Source organism: Micromys minutus (assembly GCF_963924665.1).
Source record: "Micromys minutus genome assembly, chromosome: 7".
Taxonomy (NCBI): Eukaryota; Metazoa; Chordata; class Mammalia; order Rodentia; family Muridae; genus Micromys; species Micromys minutus.
In genome coordinates this window covers 11120935-11138420 of record NC_137976.1, presented here as the reverse complement: position 1 = coordinate 11138420, position 17486 = coordinate 11120935, and the positions used below count along the sequence as shown (strand labels likewise).

Sequence of the window (17486 nt, the reverse complement as noted above, 5' to 3'; positions counted from 1 at the left end):
AGAATAAGGCTGATGACTGTCACTCACCTAATGACATCTTAGTGGCAACACTAAGTTTTCTTTGTCTTGGGCAACAGATACATACTATTCGAAAACTATACTTAAAACTATGACTACAAGCAACTATTACACTTCACAAATGAAAATGTTGGAGAACTGTTTAGTGGTATCTTTCTCAGTGTCTACCAATAACCACTTCATCTGGCTAGAGTTCTTAGGAAAGTTTTACTGCAACGAAGAAAGATGGCACAATGATTCATTTTCAAGCCACAGAATACTTCGTTTATATCACAGAGCTAGCGAGTACGTGTAGCAACCTTCCTTTGCAGAGAAGATATTGGCTATCAACTGAGAAGACTCTCAGTTTAATTCTTTCTAAGGCTCAATAATTATAAAATGAAGGTAGCTATGAACTAACAATTAATTTTTAATTTTAAGTAATAAACTCTCATTTAAAAAAAGTCTATAGGTGCCGACAGAAGTTCTATGGTCCTCAGTACTTGCTGATCTTGAAGAGGATCTGAGTTAGTTCCCAGCATCCACTTCACAGTTCACAATCTTCCATAAACCCAGTTCCAAACGATTTGGCACTCTTCTGGCCTCTGCAGGCGCCAGGCATGCATGTGACACACACACACACACACACACACACACACACACACACACACACACACAAAGTCATACATATTAAAATACCAAACCAACCAACCAAACAAACAAAGAAACAGGCCTCCAACCCCACCTATTTCACAAACTAATCTTTGGTTCACTTTCACCGCTTTCTAAATAAAAACATTATAGAACGTAAATAAGTGTGATCACATCAACATGCTCTTCTCTCTTTTGCACTCTTAACTTGGCACCACTGTACCTGGAAGGTGCTTCCAAATTTTGCAAGGCTGCAAGAGGATCCCATGTACCTGGAAAGCTTCTTACTACTACAGCCTCAGAAAAAGGAGACATAATTGGTATGCCAAGGCCAAAGAGGCTTAGGCTAGTGCTTGTACCCTGCCTGCTCCCCTTGCTTGGGTCAAGCCTGTCTCTGGTTTCACAGCTGGCCTACTCAAGCATCTGTACAGAGTTCAGTGTTATAGGGGAAGCTGCAGACTTAGGGACACAATCTTGTCTCCGGATGGGAAGGCTTATCTAAATGTTATACAGACCCAAAAGCAAAGGCAGAGAAAGAGTAATTTCACCAAGGCCTGGTGCTTTTTTAAGCACAAGATATAGCTAATACTTTTATGAACACATGCAAGTCAGCAACAAAGAGATTAAATGCATTAAATGGCTAGGAAATTCTTTGCCTTTGAACAACACATTGTCTGTCAGTCGTGGTTGAGATGAACTAGACTGGAACCGTTGACCACCTAGTTTGTGCCCAATTGCAAATACTGTTTATCTCCTAAGTGATAAGATTATAAATGAATACTAAGATCCCTGCAGGAATAATGTTGTGCATATCTAAATAGTGTTTTTCGGGGCAAGTCTCATATTAGAATAGGTTAATCGGTTGTGTTAGCATTTCATCTAATCTCCAGTTACCTGCCAGCAGCCATGCGGGTCTGACATGGGCCTGCAGAGGCTTCCCCTTCCCCCACATCCGCCAAACATATCCCTGGCTTCCCCCCAAGAAACACAGCAGGTTGACCCATGAATTAAAAACATGTGTGTTCGCACATGCTCTTGTGTGTACATGCCTGTGATGGCCAGAAGAGGGCATTAGATCCCCTAAAGCTAGAGTCACAGGAAGTTGTAAGCCGTCAAGCATGGGCGCTGGGAACCTATCTTGGGTCCTCTATAAAGCATTCCATGCTGAGCCGTCTCTCCAGCCCTGTTGAACCACTCTCCCTGCTTATGATTTCCTATCAAACATTGTCTGCAGAAGGCACACTACCTAAGAGCTATTAATAAAGAATAATGAGGCTCCCTCAGTGAATATATTGCAGAATTTGTTGCTGAGCAGAACAGCAAGAGGCAAATTAACATTCTTTCCCAGCTCCGACTCACATGCAAACAAATCCATGTCATCCCCAGTTAATCCTTGTGGAAGCATACTTCAAAATTAATTTGGCTTCATTTCCATATTCTGGGTGGCAAATATCACTACTTCTTTTTTCCCTTTTCAAAAAGGAACCTTGATGGCAGCTGCTTGTGAAAAACAGAGTAACCAGCCCTCTGTTACCGTCCAAAATCATTGGTTGTTCCTAAGACTGTAGAAAAAAAAGAAATCAGGACACATCTGTCGCAGTGTTCCATGCCAGGAAACCATCTTGCCTCCACCACCGTGGTCTGATTTTGCGCCCCACTCATATTTTGCTAGGGCTTCTTTTCTGGTTTTGTTTAAAATTACAGCACCATATATATAAGAAATTGTGAGTTGGGGAAATAACTCCCCGAATCACTGTGAGAATCAGCAGCTTGGCCTCGGAGATGCTGCCTCAGGTGTCACCCACCTAGCTGAGATGCTCCTTACCACAGAGTAAGTGACTGCATGAAAAAAAGACAAGCTACTGATGTAACTGAGCCAGCGCCTCTTGAAAGAAGGATGACAGAACCTCTGGAATTTTACTAAGATGCGGTGTAAAAGACAAAAGCCTGAATTCCGATCATTTTAAACATTCACCTTGTTCCATAGACTTAGGCTAGAACCCTCTCATGGCACACATGGCTGTAGCATCCTGCTGTTTAATTAACCCTTACTAAAAATTGTATAACAGGAGTCTGGGGAGATGGTTCAGTGCACAAAGCTTTTTGGTGTGAACAGAGTTAGAATTCCCAGAATCTGAATGAAATCTAGATGGGTGGAGACGCCTGTCTGTAATCCTAGCACGTGGGGAGTGAAGAAGAGGAAAAAGAGTAAAATGGGGGAGAAAAGTTGGTCACTGTCAGCTACCGGCCTCCACATATGTGCCCCACATGCATGTACATATGTGTGCCCCACTACATGCCTCTAACACACTGACATACACCGAAAATTGGGGAAAATGACAACAGCAATACTTTCCAAACTGATCTATATAGAGAGCCATTATAATCTAATAACCATTAATATTGTAACCTTGACAGGACCTAGAATGACCTAGGAGACAAACTTTTGGACAAGTTTATGAGGAAGTTTCTAGATTGAATTAACTGTGTGTGTGTGTGTGTGTGTGTGTGTGTGTGTGTGTGTGTGTGTGTGAGCAGCTTTATCCCAGGTCTAGGATGTGGACTAAACAGAAAGGCCAGTGCAAGGTGAGCACCAGCGTTTGTCCGACACTGCTTCCTAACTAGCTGGGGACGACGACAGTAAGGCCAGCTGCCTTGTGCTCCCACTGCCGCCAGGACTTCCCGGCCATCTTGGACCACACCCTTCAACCACGACTCGAAACAAATCCTGTGTTCAGTTGCTCCAATCAGATATTAGGAGCGAAAGGGGTTTGCAACCCCATAGGAAGAACAAAATTATTAACTAACCAAACCCACCACAGTTCCCAGGGACTAGAACATCAACCAATATATCTGCACAGAAAGACCCATGGCCCCAGGTGCATATGTAGCAGAGAATGGCATTCTCAGGCATCAATGGGAGGAGAGGCCTTTGGTCCAGCAAAGGGTTGTTTTCCCAGTGTAGAGGAATGTTAAGGTGCTGAGGTAGGAGAGGGTGGTTGGGAGAGGGAGCACCTTCATGGAGGCAATGGAAGGGAGAGGGTGATGGGATTGTGAAGGGGATACCATCTGATATGTAAATGCAGAGAATATCCATGAAAAAGAGTGAAAAAAAAAACTTGCAAAGACTTTTAAACAAAAAACACCAAAACACCCATGGAATGGGTGAAAAATATTTGCAAATTGTGTATCTGGGAAGTTAACTGTCTAGAATAGGCAAAGAACTCACACAACTCAACAAGAACAAGAACAACAAAGCAAAGAAGCCAATTAAATGGGTCAAGAATTTGAAAGGTATCAGTTTATCTGAAAAAAGAAATCCACCCTGAGTCACCACGACATGGACCATGTTTAATCTGGGTGACACTGCCAGTGTCCACACACAGAACAGAAAAGCAGCTCAGGACACTGAGCTGGATTCTCGACTTTAGTGTCAACAGTTTGACTTTCTGGTTAGATGGTGGAGACTGATTGAAGAAGCATTTGTTCTTGGAGAATGCGCTTTCTGAGTGTCACCACTAAGGACTAGGTCTCCCCTCCCCCCACTGAGTACTGGAAATACCTGTGTGACAATATTGCCAGAGGGGATGTTTGACACATTTACATGATCTCATCAGTAACTTCAACAAATCTTCCTAAAGACAGATGGTCCATCGATCTCCTAATCAAACCCCTGAGTCAGAAAATGTAATCCTATACTGTATGACACCCATGAATGTATCTAAAGAATAACACTTGGCGGTTTGGGTGAGTTTATCTGTTAAAAGCCTCTTGTCCTCTTTGAAAAGACCGTTCCCTGACCTCTCTGTCTGGGGACATCTCAACACAGAATCACTCTGTCAGAAAACTGGACATACCATCTTATTTTGTGCCTTTTCATTTGAAGGCTAAAATTCTCCTGTGTGGAATTCTGCACTAGACCAGTCATTTTCATGCATGGAAATAGTGGCTTTATTTAGGAAAAAACAAAACAAAACAAAACCTTGTTCTTTCTCAGAGGGAGTCAAAGAGATACCCATTTAAATAACGGCAGCTGAAAGCAGGGCACGAATCCAGTTAGTGATATTGGAGAACAAGAGTTTTGCTTTGAGACAATAATGAAGTCAAGAAAGGAAGGTCCTCTTGTCTGTCTATGATATGAAAACATGTTTTCAAGCACCCAATTCAGTGGTCATGTCTACATGGAAGTAGCAGTCACTTTTATTGAAAATCAAGTAGGAACAGGATAAACGAAATAAAATAAGCCCTTCTGTCTTATTTGCAAACAATGTTGTTGTCTCTGTCTCTCGGGTTCCCTTACTCCCACCTGCTCCCCCCCTTACCAGTCTACCCAGATACACATATGGCCTGTTAGTTGTTTCTGGGGTATTCGGAGCTTTCTGGGGCTAGTATCCAATTATCAGTGACTACATATTATGTCTGTTTTTTTTTTTTTTTTTGGTGACTGGGTTACCTCACTCAGGATGATATTCTCTAAATGCATCCATTTTCCTAGGAATTTCTTAAAGTCATTGTTTCTAGTAGCAGAGTAGTACTCCATTCTGTAAATATACCACAATTTTTGTATCCATTCATCTACTGAAGGACATCTCGGTTCTTTCCAGTTTCTGGCTATTATAAATACGGCTGCTATGAACATTGTGGTGCATGTGTCTTTACTGTATGTTGGAGCATCTCTGGAATATATGCCCAGAAGTGGAATAATAGGGTCTTCAGGTAGGACTATGTCCAATTTTCTGAGGAACCACCAGACTGATTTCCAGATGGTTGCACCAACTTACAACCCCACCAACAGTTGAGGAGTGTTTCTCTTTCTCCATATCCTCCAGCATCTGCTGTCATCTGAGTTTTTGATCTTAGCCATTCTGTGTAAGGTGGAATCTCAGGGTTGTTTTGATTTGCATTTTCCTGATGCCTAAGGATGTTCAGCACTTCCTTAAATGCTTCTCAGCCCCTCCATATTCCTCAATTGAGAACTTTTTGTTTAGCTCTGTACACCATTTTTTAATAGGATTGTTTGATTTTCTATCGTCTAACTTCTTGAGTTCTTTGAATTCATCCATTTCCTCCAGATTTTCCTGCTTTGTTGAGTATAAGTCTTTGTAGTAGGATCTGATGATTTCTTGAATTTCCTCAGTTTCAGTTGTTATGTCTCCACTTTCACTTCTGATTTTGTTAATTTGGATACTCTCTCTTTGCCCTATAGTTAGTCTGACTAAGGGTTTGTCAATCTTGTTAATTTTCTCAAAGAACCAGCTCTTGGTTTTGTTGATTCTTTGAATGGTTCTTTTTTTTTTTTTTTTCCTATTTGGTCAATTTCTCCTCTGAGTTTGATTACTTCTTGCTGTCTACTCCTCTTGGATGTATCTGCTTCCTTTTGTTCTAGAGCTTCAACTGTGCTGTCAAGCTGCTAGTGTATGCCCTCTCCAGTTTCTTTTTGGAGGCACTCAGAGCTATGAGTTTTCCTCTTAGTACTGCTTTCATTGCATCTCATAGGTTTAGATATGTTGTGTTTTCATTTTCATTAAATTCTAGAAAATCCTTAATTTCTTTCTTTCTTCTTTGATCATGCTATCTTGAGTAAAGTATTGTGCAGTTTCCATGTGGATATGGGCTTTTTGTTGTCTTTGTTGTTATTAAAGACCAGCCTTAGACCCTGGTGATCTGACAGGATGCATGGGAGTATTTCAATCTTCTTATATCTATTGAGGTTTGTTTTGTGACCGACTACATGGTCAATTTTGGTGAAGGTACCGTGAGGTGCTGAGAAGATGGTGTATTCTTTTGTTTTAGGGTGCAAAACATTTTTAAAGGAAAAATATTACATTGTATATATGCTTTGGAATTTGTGAGTAATAATTTAAGCTCTATTAAATGTTGCAAAATAATAAAAGCTCAGCCTTTTGTAAAAAAACTAACAGCAGAAAAATACTTAGGAGAGTCAAGTCAGGTGCATGGTTAACCAACCAATCAACGCCGTGACTATGTAAGCTGTGGATATGACCACAGGGCATGGTGTTAAGGCTCCGTGTGACACAGAACCACCTTATATGGAGAAGGGTTCTGGGCAGTCTACTGTATTCTTTACTTCGCTGCCACTGCCAATGACATCATTCTGGTGACTAGATCAACCACAGCAGCTTTAGGGAACATTGCTGCAGAGAAGAGAGGTATTTTGTGCAGTGGTTATGGGAGTGATCAAGGAAGGAGCTTAGCATGAAGGTTTTATGACTATTAAGAAACATCGTCTCATAATTTAAGAGCCATCTACCTTGAAGCTTGATGATTTGGTTCATTTTTAGACTACAGTAATGGAAACCTATGAAACACACCAGACTCTTTGCTAAATTTGGAGTCAAAGACCATGTGTGGCAGTAGCAGTAGCATTCACAGGATCTGTGCTAGAGACAAGAAATTTAACACAAGGTAGAGTACAGCCTCCCAGGTTCAAGACCTATGTGTAGACATTGAGGTTAAACAGAAGAAAACTCACTGTGTGTCATCATGGGTGGCAGGGAGCACACAGATGTGGGATTCAGGCAGACCCTGGCTTCTGCCAGTTTTATCCCTTCACTATCCTAAGTGGACTCCTTAGAGTCGGTTTCTTCAATTATAAGCTGGGGATATGGCCACAGACTTCTTCACTGTTGATATTAGCTCATAGGCTGTCTTTGTGCGAAATATAAGAAAGCCTTACTGAAAGTCGACATGCCCCATGTCCAGAGGACTGCTCTTTGAAGGGGTGTAGAATGGCTGAGGGCCCTGTCTCCTTCCCTAGACCTCCTGCTCCTTCTGTATGCAATGGTCCGGTACTTCAAGGGGAACTATCGTAAGATGTCCAGACCACTGATATCACAGGAAGACTTGAGTCAGTTTACCAAACCATTGCTTCCTGCTCCACCCCCTTAGTTAGTCAGTTAACAGAAGTCCTGAGGGTTCACTTGGATCCTGGGTATGTGACTTTTCAATGACAGAGACCCAAGCTGCTCAGGCCATCCGGAAGAGGGAGACGTTGATTGAGAGAGCCAATGTGGGGCAAAGGCTCAGATAACCAGCCTGAAGTGGAGTAAGACCACAGAAAGCAGGACAAGATCAAATGTATGGTTCCAGAGTCACCTGTGTGTTGTGACCACGTTGGGCGTTGCCTATCAGATATCCTGCATATCAGATATTTGCATTATAATTCATAACACTAAATGACAGTTATGAAATAACAACAAAATCATTTTATGGTTTAGGGTCACCCCACAACAAAAGGAACTGTATTAAAGGGTCACAGCATTAGGAAGGTTGAGAAGGACCAGTTCAGAGTCTCTAAGGCATACAAGATGTTTGATGACGGAAGCCACATGTGTGTAGTTACTGGAATACAGGTTTGGGATTCACTCGAGCTAGCTGTAGCATAAGCAGATGGGCCGCCTCAGGGAGGCATAATGGGGTAACAAGATCCAGGCCTAAATTCTCTGACACCCTGAGTCTCGTGCTCTAGTCAATACGGTTTGTTTGTGTATTTACTCTTTCTTATAGGCTTGATTCCAACTCCCACCTCCACCCACGCAGCAGATCCTCTCTGTAGGAAAGGCATCTTCTTCTCGCCCATTTTGGCCCATAATAGAGAGTTAAGGTTCGAAGCATAATTTACTGAGCGAGATATGCCCATGTCATTAAAGAGACACAGGTCCTGGCAGTTCCTCAGCCTAAATAAAACCCTTTACTCAAAAGCAGCCACCACTGTTATGCAGTGTGATGCCGACTTCTTCCCAAGCTATGGATGGACTGCATTAAGTGTATCCCGGTCAACGTACACAAAGGCACCAACATTTATGCATTAAGCATCTGTATGTTTCCAATTTCACCCTTCTGCCAACTGGTCTGAAGTTTACCTTTCTCCTTATCGGTACTGCACTGATTCCAACCTAAAACTTGATAACTTAGGGAAATGGTGGGTGAATGAAATGCACAGATTACTACGTATACTGTAAGGTGCAAATCCCAAGAATCCTATGAGGGTCTTCCTCACATTGGATAACAACAAACAAATCACACTTTTATTATGAAATACTTTGAATATGAACAAAAGCATATATATATATATATATATATATATATATATATATATATATATATATATATATATATATCTCCAGGAAGGCCTACTAAGGACAACCAAGGAAGCACATTTCCCCTGAAGAACTCTTACCATAACCTTCTGTGTAAGGATCTTAAAGGGCAGAGAGGCCTGTAATGGACAGGCTGTTCATTACAGCAAGTGGTTTTTCCTATGGTAAATAACTATTTTAAAATGGAAGCAACTAGAATTCCACATGAAAGATCTTAGAATGGTTTTTCTGTAAGTATGTGGCGTCCAGGATATTTAGAATGACAGGATTCCTGTGTGTTTGTGTGCGTGAGCACACACACGTGTGTGTGTTAAGGCTGATATGTTGATGTTGAGTTGCCTTCTTCAATGGCTTCTCCTCCTTATCGACTGAGACAGGTGGAACAATGCTGGCCAGCAAGCCCCTGGGGTCCACCTGCCCTTGTTTCCACGGTAGGGTTACAGGTACATGTATGTTATCATGGCTGACTTTTGTTTTGTTTTTTAAATGTTGGTGCTAAGGATCTTAATCCATCCAGGTCTTCTACAGGTCCTGCCTGCACTTTCCCCACTAGTCCATCCCTCTAGTTGTCGTTTTAATGTAACTGTTCCTGATCTGCCCTCATGGCTGTTTCTTACTTTATTGAAAGAAAGAACGAGAAAGCAAAGTGTGATTCTTGTTATCTATCTCTCTGTCACTGAGACTTTAGGTTTACCGGGTTGTCCCATTCTTGGGCATTTTACAACACTTTGGGATTTGAGTCACCATCTGTCCAACTCACTTGTGGCTAATGTTTAGAGGAGTGTAATACCAGATCAGAAGCTCTATTAGGAGCAAATTAGAAATCAGAAAGTGCCAGATGTAACTAGTGGCTTTAACTACAGTCCCTTCCCATCCCTTTATAATGGCTTTTCGTTCTATAGTTTGATGTTGTTAATGCTACTGTAATGTAAGTCACACGGGACAAAAGGGTTCACTAACCCCACACTCATTTAATACACGCATCTAGAAATTTTAACTTCAATTCAGGGAGAGTATAACTTATCTTTGGGATTTCTGTCCCTTGTGGGGATTCTTTTTTCATTTATATATATTTTATTTTATCTTTTTCTTGAGTCAGGTTTCACTGTGCATCCTAGACTGGTCTTGAACTCACTATGAAGTACTAGCTGGCCTTGAACTTGAAGCAATCCCCCTGTTTCAGCCTCCCAAGTGCCACCATCACAGGCATGAATTACTGTGCCCAGTTCCTGGCGTCTTATCTAGAGGACTCATTACTTCTCTCCGTCTTCCGATCATAGCTGAAACGTGCAGTCACAAGCAATCTAACGAAGGGAAAGACAGGTGGGAAACTGAGCTCTAGCCGCACAGGGTACACTAAAGCTGCTCTTCTTGAAGAGCAGAGTTAGCGTCTATCTACGAGACTGGATGAATTAGAATAGCCCTGCCCACATCCGGTTCAACAACTGACTCACGGTACAATCTCTGGACCAGGTTCCACTTTTCCGCCTCACAACATGACTTCCCCGTAAGAGGCGATCTGGGGCGACAGAGCGCAGAGTGGGCTCGAGAGCTTGCTGTGTAAACCGGAGGAGCCAGGTTTTCAACCTCAGCATCCATGCATAAACACGTGGCCTGGGAATCCTGGCACCATTAAGGGCAGAGACAGGGAAATCGCTGGGATTTGCTGTCCACCACTCGAGCTCTTGGTTCAGTAAGAGACTGTCTCCTGGGAACTCGTGACAGCGCAGAACATCTGATATCTTCCTTCCTCTGGCTGCCATGTGCACTAAAGGATTTCAGACTCACTCACACACATGTGTGACTGCCCCCTCCACCAACACACAAAATGCACTTTACAACCTGTAGGCACATGGGCATGGGTGACAGGCACAGAGATTTCTCGGCCCTGATCCGTCCTGGGGTAAGGCATACCTCACAAAGAACGTCCCAAGGACAGCTCACTTACCAACTTCGTCTTGAATCTCCTCAGCCACCGCAGGGACATTGTAGAGCAGGGACAGAGACTGGTTCATGCGCTCGTAGATCACACGGAGGTGTGTCATAACCTGTTAGAACATGATAGCTCCAGGTGAACAATCTGCTAAGGAAACAGTGACAAATACCGCACCCTACACACACACATGCACACACACACAGACACACAGACACAGACACACACACACACACACACACACACACACACACACACACCTGGAATGCTGAACTAAAGGGCTTTTTGGTTGTCTCATTTTTAGCGTCTCATTTTTCCGTATTTACCAGTAACCTGCATTCCTGTAACAGTCGATTTCAAAGACCACATCTGTCACCAGACTCCGCATACTGAAGCTTCCTAAATATCCTATTTCCTACAGAAACCTCCTTGAGAATTTTCTAATACATAGGGATATTTGAATTTGATTGGATATTTTGTACAGAAGGCAAACATTTTTAGTTTTATTTTTTTCGAGAGAATTTAAAATCTTAGATTTCTGGAGGCAGACCGTGTTTTTTCAACCTCTGGGAATGAAGAAGCAGAAAAGAATTACCAGTCTTTATCTGGACTCCAGTAAACCTAAATATTACGGTTATAGTAGAGTTTACCATCACTGGGCTTGGTGTAGCGGATTAGCCTCATGGCTTTCTATTCTGAGTTATTCTTTCCTCCATTTTGGTGGCGTTATTCTTTATTTTTATGTATGTATGTATGTATGTATGTGTGTGTGTGTGTACATGTATATTTGCATGTGTTTAGCTGAACATGTGGATGACATGCAAATGTTTGTGTGTGGAGGCGTGGGGCTGACACTGAGAATCTTCTTCTACTGCTTTGTACCTTGTTGAGTGAGGCAGGGCCTCTCGGATCACTAATCTGACTCTGTTAGCTAACCAGCGGGTTCCTCGGATCCTGTCTAAGCTTTCATGGTGCTACTACATCCAGTGGCATCCAAACTCTGGTCCCACTTTATCAGCTGTGAATCACTTTCCAGTCCTGGTGGCGAGCTTTAAATGATTAATGAGTACTTGGTGGCGAGCTTTAAAAGATTAATGACTCGCATTAAATGTTTCAGCTGCTCTAGATACTTCAGAATTTTATAGCCCATATTACTGGGGAGACTTAGAAAACACCAAGGCACACATTACTAAAACACTCCTGCTTTTGTAAAAGATTCACCTGATTTTATTTATGTATATATGTATGTGTGTTTGTGCGCATTCAGACATTTGTGCAGGAACCAGAGGAAGCCAAAAAAAAAAAAAAATCCCCTGGACCTAGAGTTTTAAGTGGTGGTGAAATGTGGGGGCTGGGCACTAAACTCAGGTCTTCAGCAAGAATAGCAAACATACTTCAGTGATCTCTCTGTCCCTCACCTATGAGACAGCATCTCCCTCAAGTAGCCCAGCAAGCTGCGGAAGGTTCCCACACTCAGAGCTCACCTGGGACCGGATCTGAGCAGCTTTCTTGGGGTCCACCATGCGCACATGTTCAAAATGCTTGAGGGTGTGCTGTCTGTCTTTCTGTTCCGCACGGACGTATTTCTTCAGCATGTTGAACACATGATGAGGCTGTGAGGGAAACAGGAAGAACATGGGTTTTAAGAGTGTGCAAAACATTACCTCTTCCACGAGCATTGAGTCCAAGGGCCCCATGATGTGTGCATTGCAAGGGAGCTTGTGGCTAGTTCTCCCAATTCTTCATGAATGGGTACCCAGGTCGTTTTTGCTTTTTATAAATTATATGCATGTTCAGTATTTCTGACACCGTCCTAAATCGGCATGTTCTTTTTACACAGCTGCTTTGTGCCACAGAAGGAGAATAAATGTTGGGTTTCCCAGCTTTCAGTAAGATTTTTCTATTTTCCCACGGAAGTGTTCCTGAGATTACATTATGATGTTTGTGCACAGCCCCGAGACCAAAATGAATGCTTCACAAATAATCCCTTCATTAGTAGCTTACAGTAGTGCAATACCCAAATAAGAAAATAACAGACAATTTAGCTGCTACTCAGCCATAAGCAAGGAATATCTGATGAGCTCAACGGAGCACCACCTTCCTCCAGAACAAAGGCCATCATTAAACTGTGGTTATTTTACTTTGAAATTTAATTAAGCTCCTTTTAAACAATCAGATGCTAAAATTCCCCGCAACAATTAAGTTTCTTAAGTGTTTCTGCTTTGAGCTTTTATTCTAACTGGTTCCATTTCATTTTAATTCCGGCTTTACATGAAAGTATTGTTTTAATAGGATTTAAGTTCCCTTTGTCTCTAGCAGTTCTCCTCCTGTTGGTACCCTGACCTATGGTTTCAGACGATGATGTGCAGGGATATACATCCTGCATGAAGACATGTCAGGAATAGACTTGAGAATGTTTACACAAATACAGTTACTAAATAATGCATCTTCCACATATTGAAAGACAGTTGGATGGTATGAAATTTATTACCAGAAACTATGTATGGGAAGTTAAGTATATATGTATATATGAATGAGTGTATGTGATATCACACCTCTGCACATGTGAGTGTACATATGTGGTAAATTGGAGGGTGAATTACAGTGTTCTTGTTATACTATACATAATATATAGTATATTATTATGACATATGATTACATATATTATATATTGTATAATACCTCAAAGTTATATATACTGAGATATATATATAACATATATGTATTATATATATAACATGGTAACATTTTATATATATAGAAATATATAATGTGATATATATATATCACATATTACCATGTTTTGTGCACAGCCCCGAAATATATACTGTGTGTGTGTGTGTGTTTAACACTATATATAACTTTGAGGCATTCTCCTGGCAATTCAAAATGCCCTTTTCTCTCCTACCAGGAAGTACTGTGCAAAACCCAGTAGTTGCCTTCAGTATTTATTATACTCTTATGTATGCTAGATCCCTCTCTTCACAGGCCAGCCACAGGCCCAGATTAGGTCTCACTTCCTGTCGGCCAGGAGCCCATCAGGAGCGCCCGTCCACGGTGCCCGACCTGCAGTAGGTGCTCTGCACTTTCAGTACCCAGGCTACAGGCCACGCCCCTGTGCTTTAAAAAGCAAAACAAGCCACATGTAATCCAAATAACCTGCCCGCATCTGCTTGGTTTACTTATTTATGCTAGACTAAATGTTTCATCACACTTGCAAGGCAGAGTGACACTCTCGCTTTAAACACAGGCCTGGGTAGCATGTTATCTATCACAAGTCTGCTTTGTACAGAGGCATGCAGCCTGATTTATGAAACAGCGGACCTGCTTTCATAGTTCAGAAGGACTAAGACAGAAAATGGATAAGCTAAACCTATAAAGCATATATTCAAGGAGAGAGATTTATACTAACTAAAAAGAAATCTTTACAAGTCAGAAATTAAAGGCTGGCTGTTGCTGGCACTGAGAGCCATTTTATATGAAGCACTGCACAACCAGGACATTATATAACCTTGGCGCTGGCTTCCTTAATCTACATACACTTTCAAGGTTGGAGACAGAAGGGTAGCACTACTGCATTTACCCATGATGCATTTCTCTGATGACTCCTAATGCACTTTAAGTTGTCTATTCCATTTCTGTCTCTAGGACAAGATTATTTTGAAGAAAAGGCATTTTTCTCTCCTTTTATGAGTTCAAAGAAGAAAAAAACCCTTCAATTTCTAATGTAAGGATTTCTTTCACCATCTTTTTAAATTCATCTATCCCCAGGGGCTGGCCACTTAAAATGAATTTCTAAGGGATCTTGTCTTGAAAGAATTGTCACCAAAATGCAACTGTACCCGATGCTGTAGCCTGGCCTTGCTCTTCTATATTAATCCAAAACATCTTTCAGAGAATAGTGAAGGTCATGTCTTAGAGCTAACACTAGTGCTTTTCACAGACTAGTTTCCTGTCTTTCACATCAGCATAAGATGCATACATTTAGCCCTCTTACTGTGTATTAATGCTCATTAAAAATCAACATTAGGACTTCAATTTTTATATCTTTACAATTCAGAAGACATTGTCTTTCAGAGAGGGGCTGGAAAGGGAGGGAGGGAGGAAGAATGAGACAAAGAGAGAGGGAGAGACAGAGTAGAAATTTCAGGATTAAATGTTTTATCAATTGACTAATTTAATGTTAATGCTTGGTCCATCAACAAGGACTCAAGATGCTTTTGTCTGTGCTTGGCTCGCACCTCCAACTCTTTCCAGCCCCATCTTTTATCCCCTAATTACTGCTTCAACAGTTGCTGATTCTCCGTGGAAGACACTGTTTGGCAGGCTGAGTGAGCAGCCGCATTGGCTGGGCTGGCTACTAGGCTGGGTGGGGTGATTTGCTTTTTAGGGTGGCACCTCATCAAATCTTCATCCCAGACTAGGGCACAGTGAGGGTTTTTCTCTCCACCTCACAACTATGGCAGAGGAAGGATCACGTGAGCTGAAGTGAGGTAGGGGACACAGTGGTCCTTGTGGCATGGATACTCAGTGTTCAGGAAAGAGCTGTCTGCTTCCGTAGTTCTGGACCCTGGCCACCACGTCTTAGAAAATATCACGCTAGATTTCTAGCAAGGCGCAGATAGGTTTGACAATGATGTAACTGGATGGTGAAAAACAGAGTTCTGGGAGTTCTCATCTGAAGTCCTAGTTCTTTAAACTCAGGGACAGTTACAGGTCGTGCATAGACTGTGCTTGGTACTACACCAACATGCCTACAATGACGGCTGACTTATGACTTAGTCAGTAAAACCTCAACAGTTTCTAATAAAACAATTCCCATGCAGTGAAATAAAAGCTATGTCAAACTTATGGCGTGTACCTGAAATCTTCCGTTTAACATTCTCAGACAGTGGTGACGGCGAGTTAGCTAAAATTATGCAGAAAAGAAAACCGTGGCTAGGGCAGATAACGGTGCTGAGTTTGCAAGGCACACTGACTGCGGTCCTTTATAACAGCGGAGAAGATTTGGATTTAGATTGCTGAATCTCATTTCTGGTCCTGGGCTCTTGGCAGGAGGCTGTACTTTGCTAAAGGTCTGAAGTAAAAAGGACAAAGAGCAAGATAGGAACGTCCCCTGTCAATCTCATTAGGAGATTACTGGAAAGTGATTCAAGGTATTAGGTACAAGTTGGGCTTTTGTGATATGCCTGGGTTTTCCTTCTGAGTTCATCCTTATCGTCTAATAAGTTTGGGGATAATTAAAGAGAGAATGTGTTCACAGAGTTTCAAGCTCTTATCTTACTTAACACCACCATTTCTTTGTGTGTTTCGGGAAGATATTCCTCACTTCCCCTGGAAATCCCCAGAGCCTGATACAGAGTAACAGCGCATCAGGCTGATCCTTCACCATCCCCCAGCCCTGGACCTGTATTCGCCATGAGCCCTGGGGGCTCAGAATGAGCTCTGACTTCATCATCGTGTGAGCCTGGAGACTCCCATGAGCAAAACCTGGGGACACATGATAATTCTGAAGACCTTAAGATGTCCCTAGCAGCAGGGTTCTGTCTGGTTTGTGAGCAAACCACCTAGAATGTTGTGTGTCCGGACCTCAGAGATGGTGGTGCTTAGATAAAGAAGAGAAAACAAACAAACAAAAAACCCTAAGCAACATCTTCCCACATTATTATATTTTCATTTGTTTCAAAGCGAACAGTTCAGCTCTGGTATATGACATATGCACATTACCTTCAAAGAGAAAAGAGACGGAGGGCTCGCTTTGCAACTTTCAGCCACAATTTTCCAAGGTGGGCTTTAGTTAATTCTAGAGCTATATAATTGGTGAGAGAGTAACAAGCAGTCACCATTATGTAGGGAGCTTCCCTTGAGTATGCCAGGACGGGGATGAATTTGGTGGAGTTTAATTAAAAAAGAAGAAACATCCATGTAGGAACGGTAGAAAAAAATGCCTGGCATGTCTACTGTGTCTAGATATAGAACACACAAGTAAATTGTCCTAAAGTAACTGTTCTTAATGACTTAGCCTGACCACGTGACTCACATTCAAAATGGAATGTTTCACAGAACAAGCAAAAATTCAGTGGCTCATTATAAATATGTTGGTAATAAATAATTTAATATTTATTAATATTAAGTCTTAAATTTTTCTCTAACTAGTGACATATATATGTATACACACATATATACATATACACACATTTAAATGTATATATATATGTCACTAGTTAGAAAAAATTTCAAGACACACACACACACACACACACACACACACACACACACATATATATATATGTCACTAGTTAGAGAAAATTTCAAGGCACACACACATACATACACACACATATATATATGGTTTGGGGCTGTGTGCGTGTACTGTATGGGTTATATGTGTATATGAGTACGTGTATTTTGCTGGCAAATTCTTATAAGTATTAGCACTGTAATTTGGTTATACTGGCAATGGGTCAGATCTAAAACTCATAGTTAAAAACAAAGAAACAGATCTGCCCCATTGGGACCAATTATATCCAGCCCACTTTATTATCATTGTTTTGAGTGTGTGTTTTTGCCCCACAACCGCACTCTCTCTGCAGCCGATGTGGCCTGTTCAATGTGCACTTCTTTCACCTGGGAATCACACTGCCTTTTGAAAAAGACATTTAAAAGTTAATTTCTGAAAAGATGAGGGATAAGCAGTAAGGAAATGGATTAGATGACATCCACAATGCGAGGTCAGAAGAGAAGAATTCACTGCAATGTAGAGCACACACATTCTGAGATAGGAA

General features: G+C 41.6%; 1 protein-coding gene across 6 annotated transcripts in view; it reads right to left on the bottom strand.

The window, feature by feature from the left end:
* APP (amyloid beta precursor protein) overlaps positions 1-17486 on the bottom strand; it is a 220783-nt gene that overhangs the window by 46572 nt on the left and 156725 nt on the right. For all 6 annotated transcript variants that reach the window (XM_080918641.1, XM_080918642.1, XM_080918643.1 and 3 more), the window contains 2 exons: positions 12186-12314; positions 10717-10816 (listed from right to left, as the gene is read on the bottom strand). In XM_080918641.1, the coding sequence (XP_080774767.1) occupies positions 10717-10816; positions 12186-12314 (229 nt within the window). The remainder of the gene's footprint in view (positions 1-10716; positions 10817-12185; positions 12315-17486) is intronic.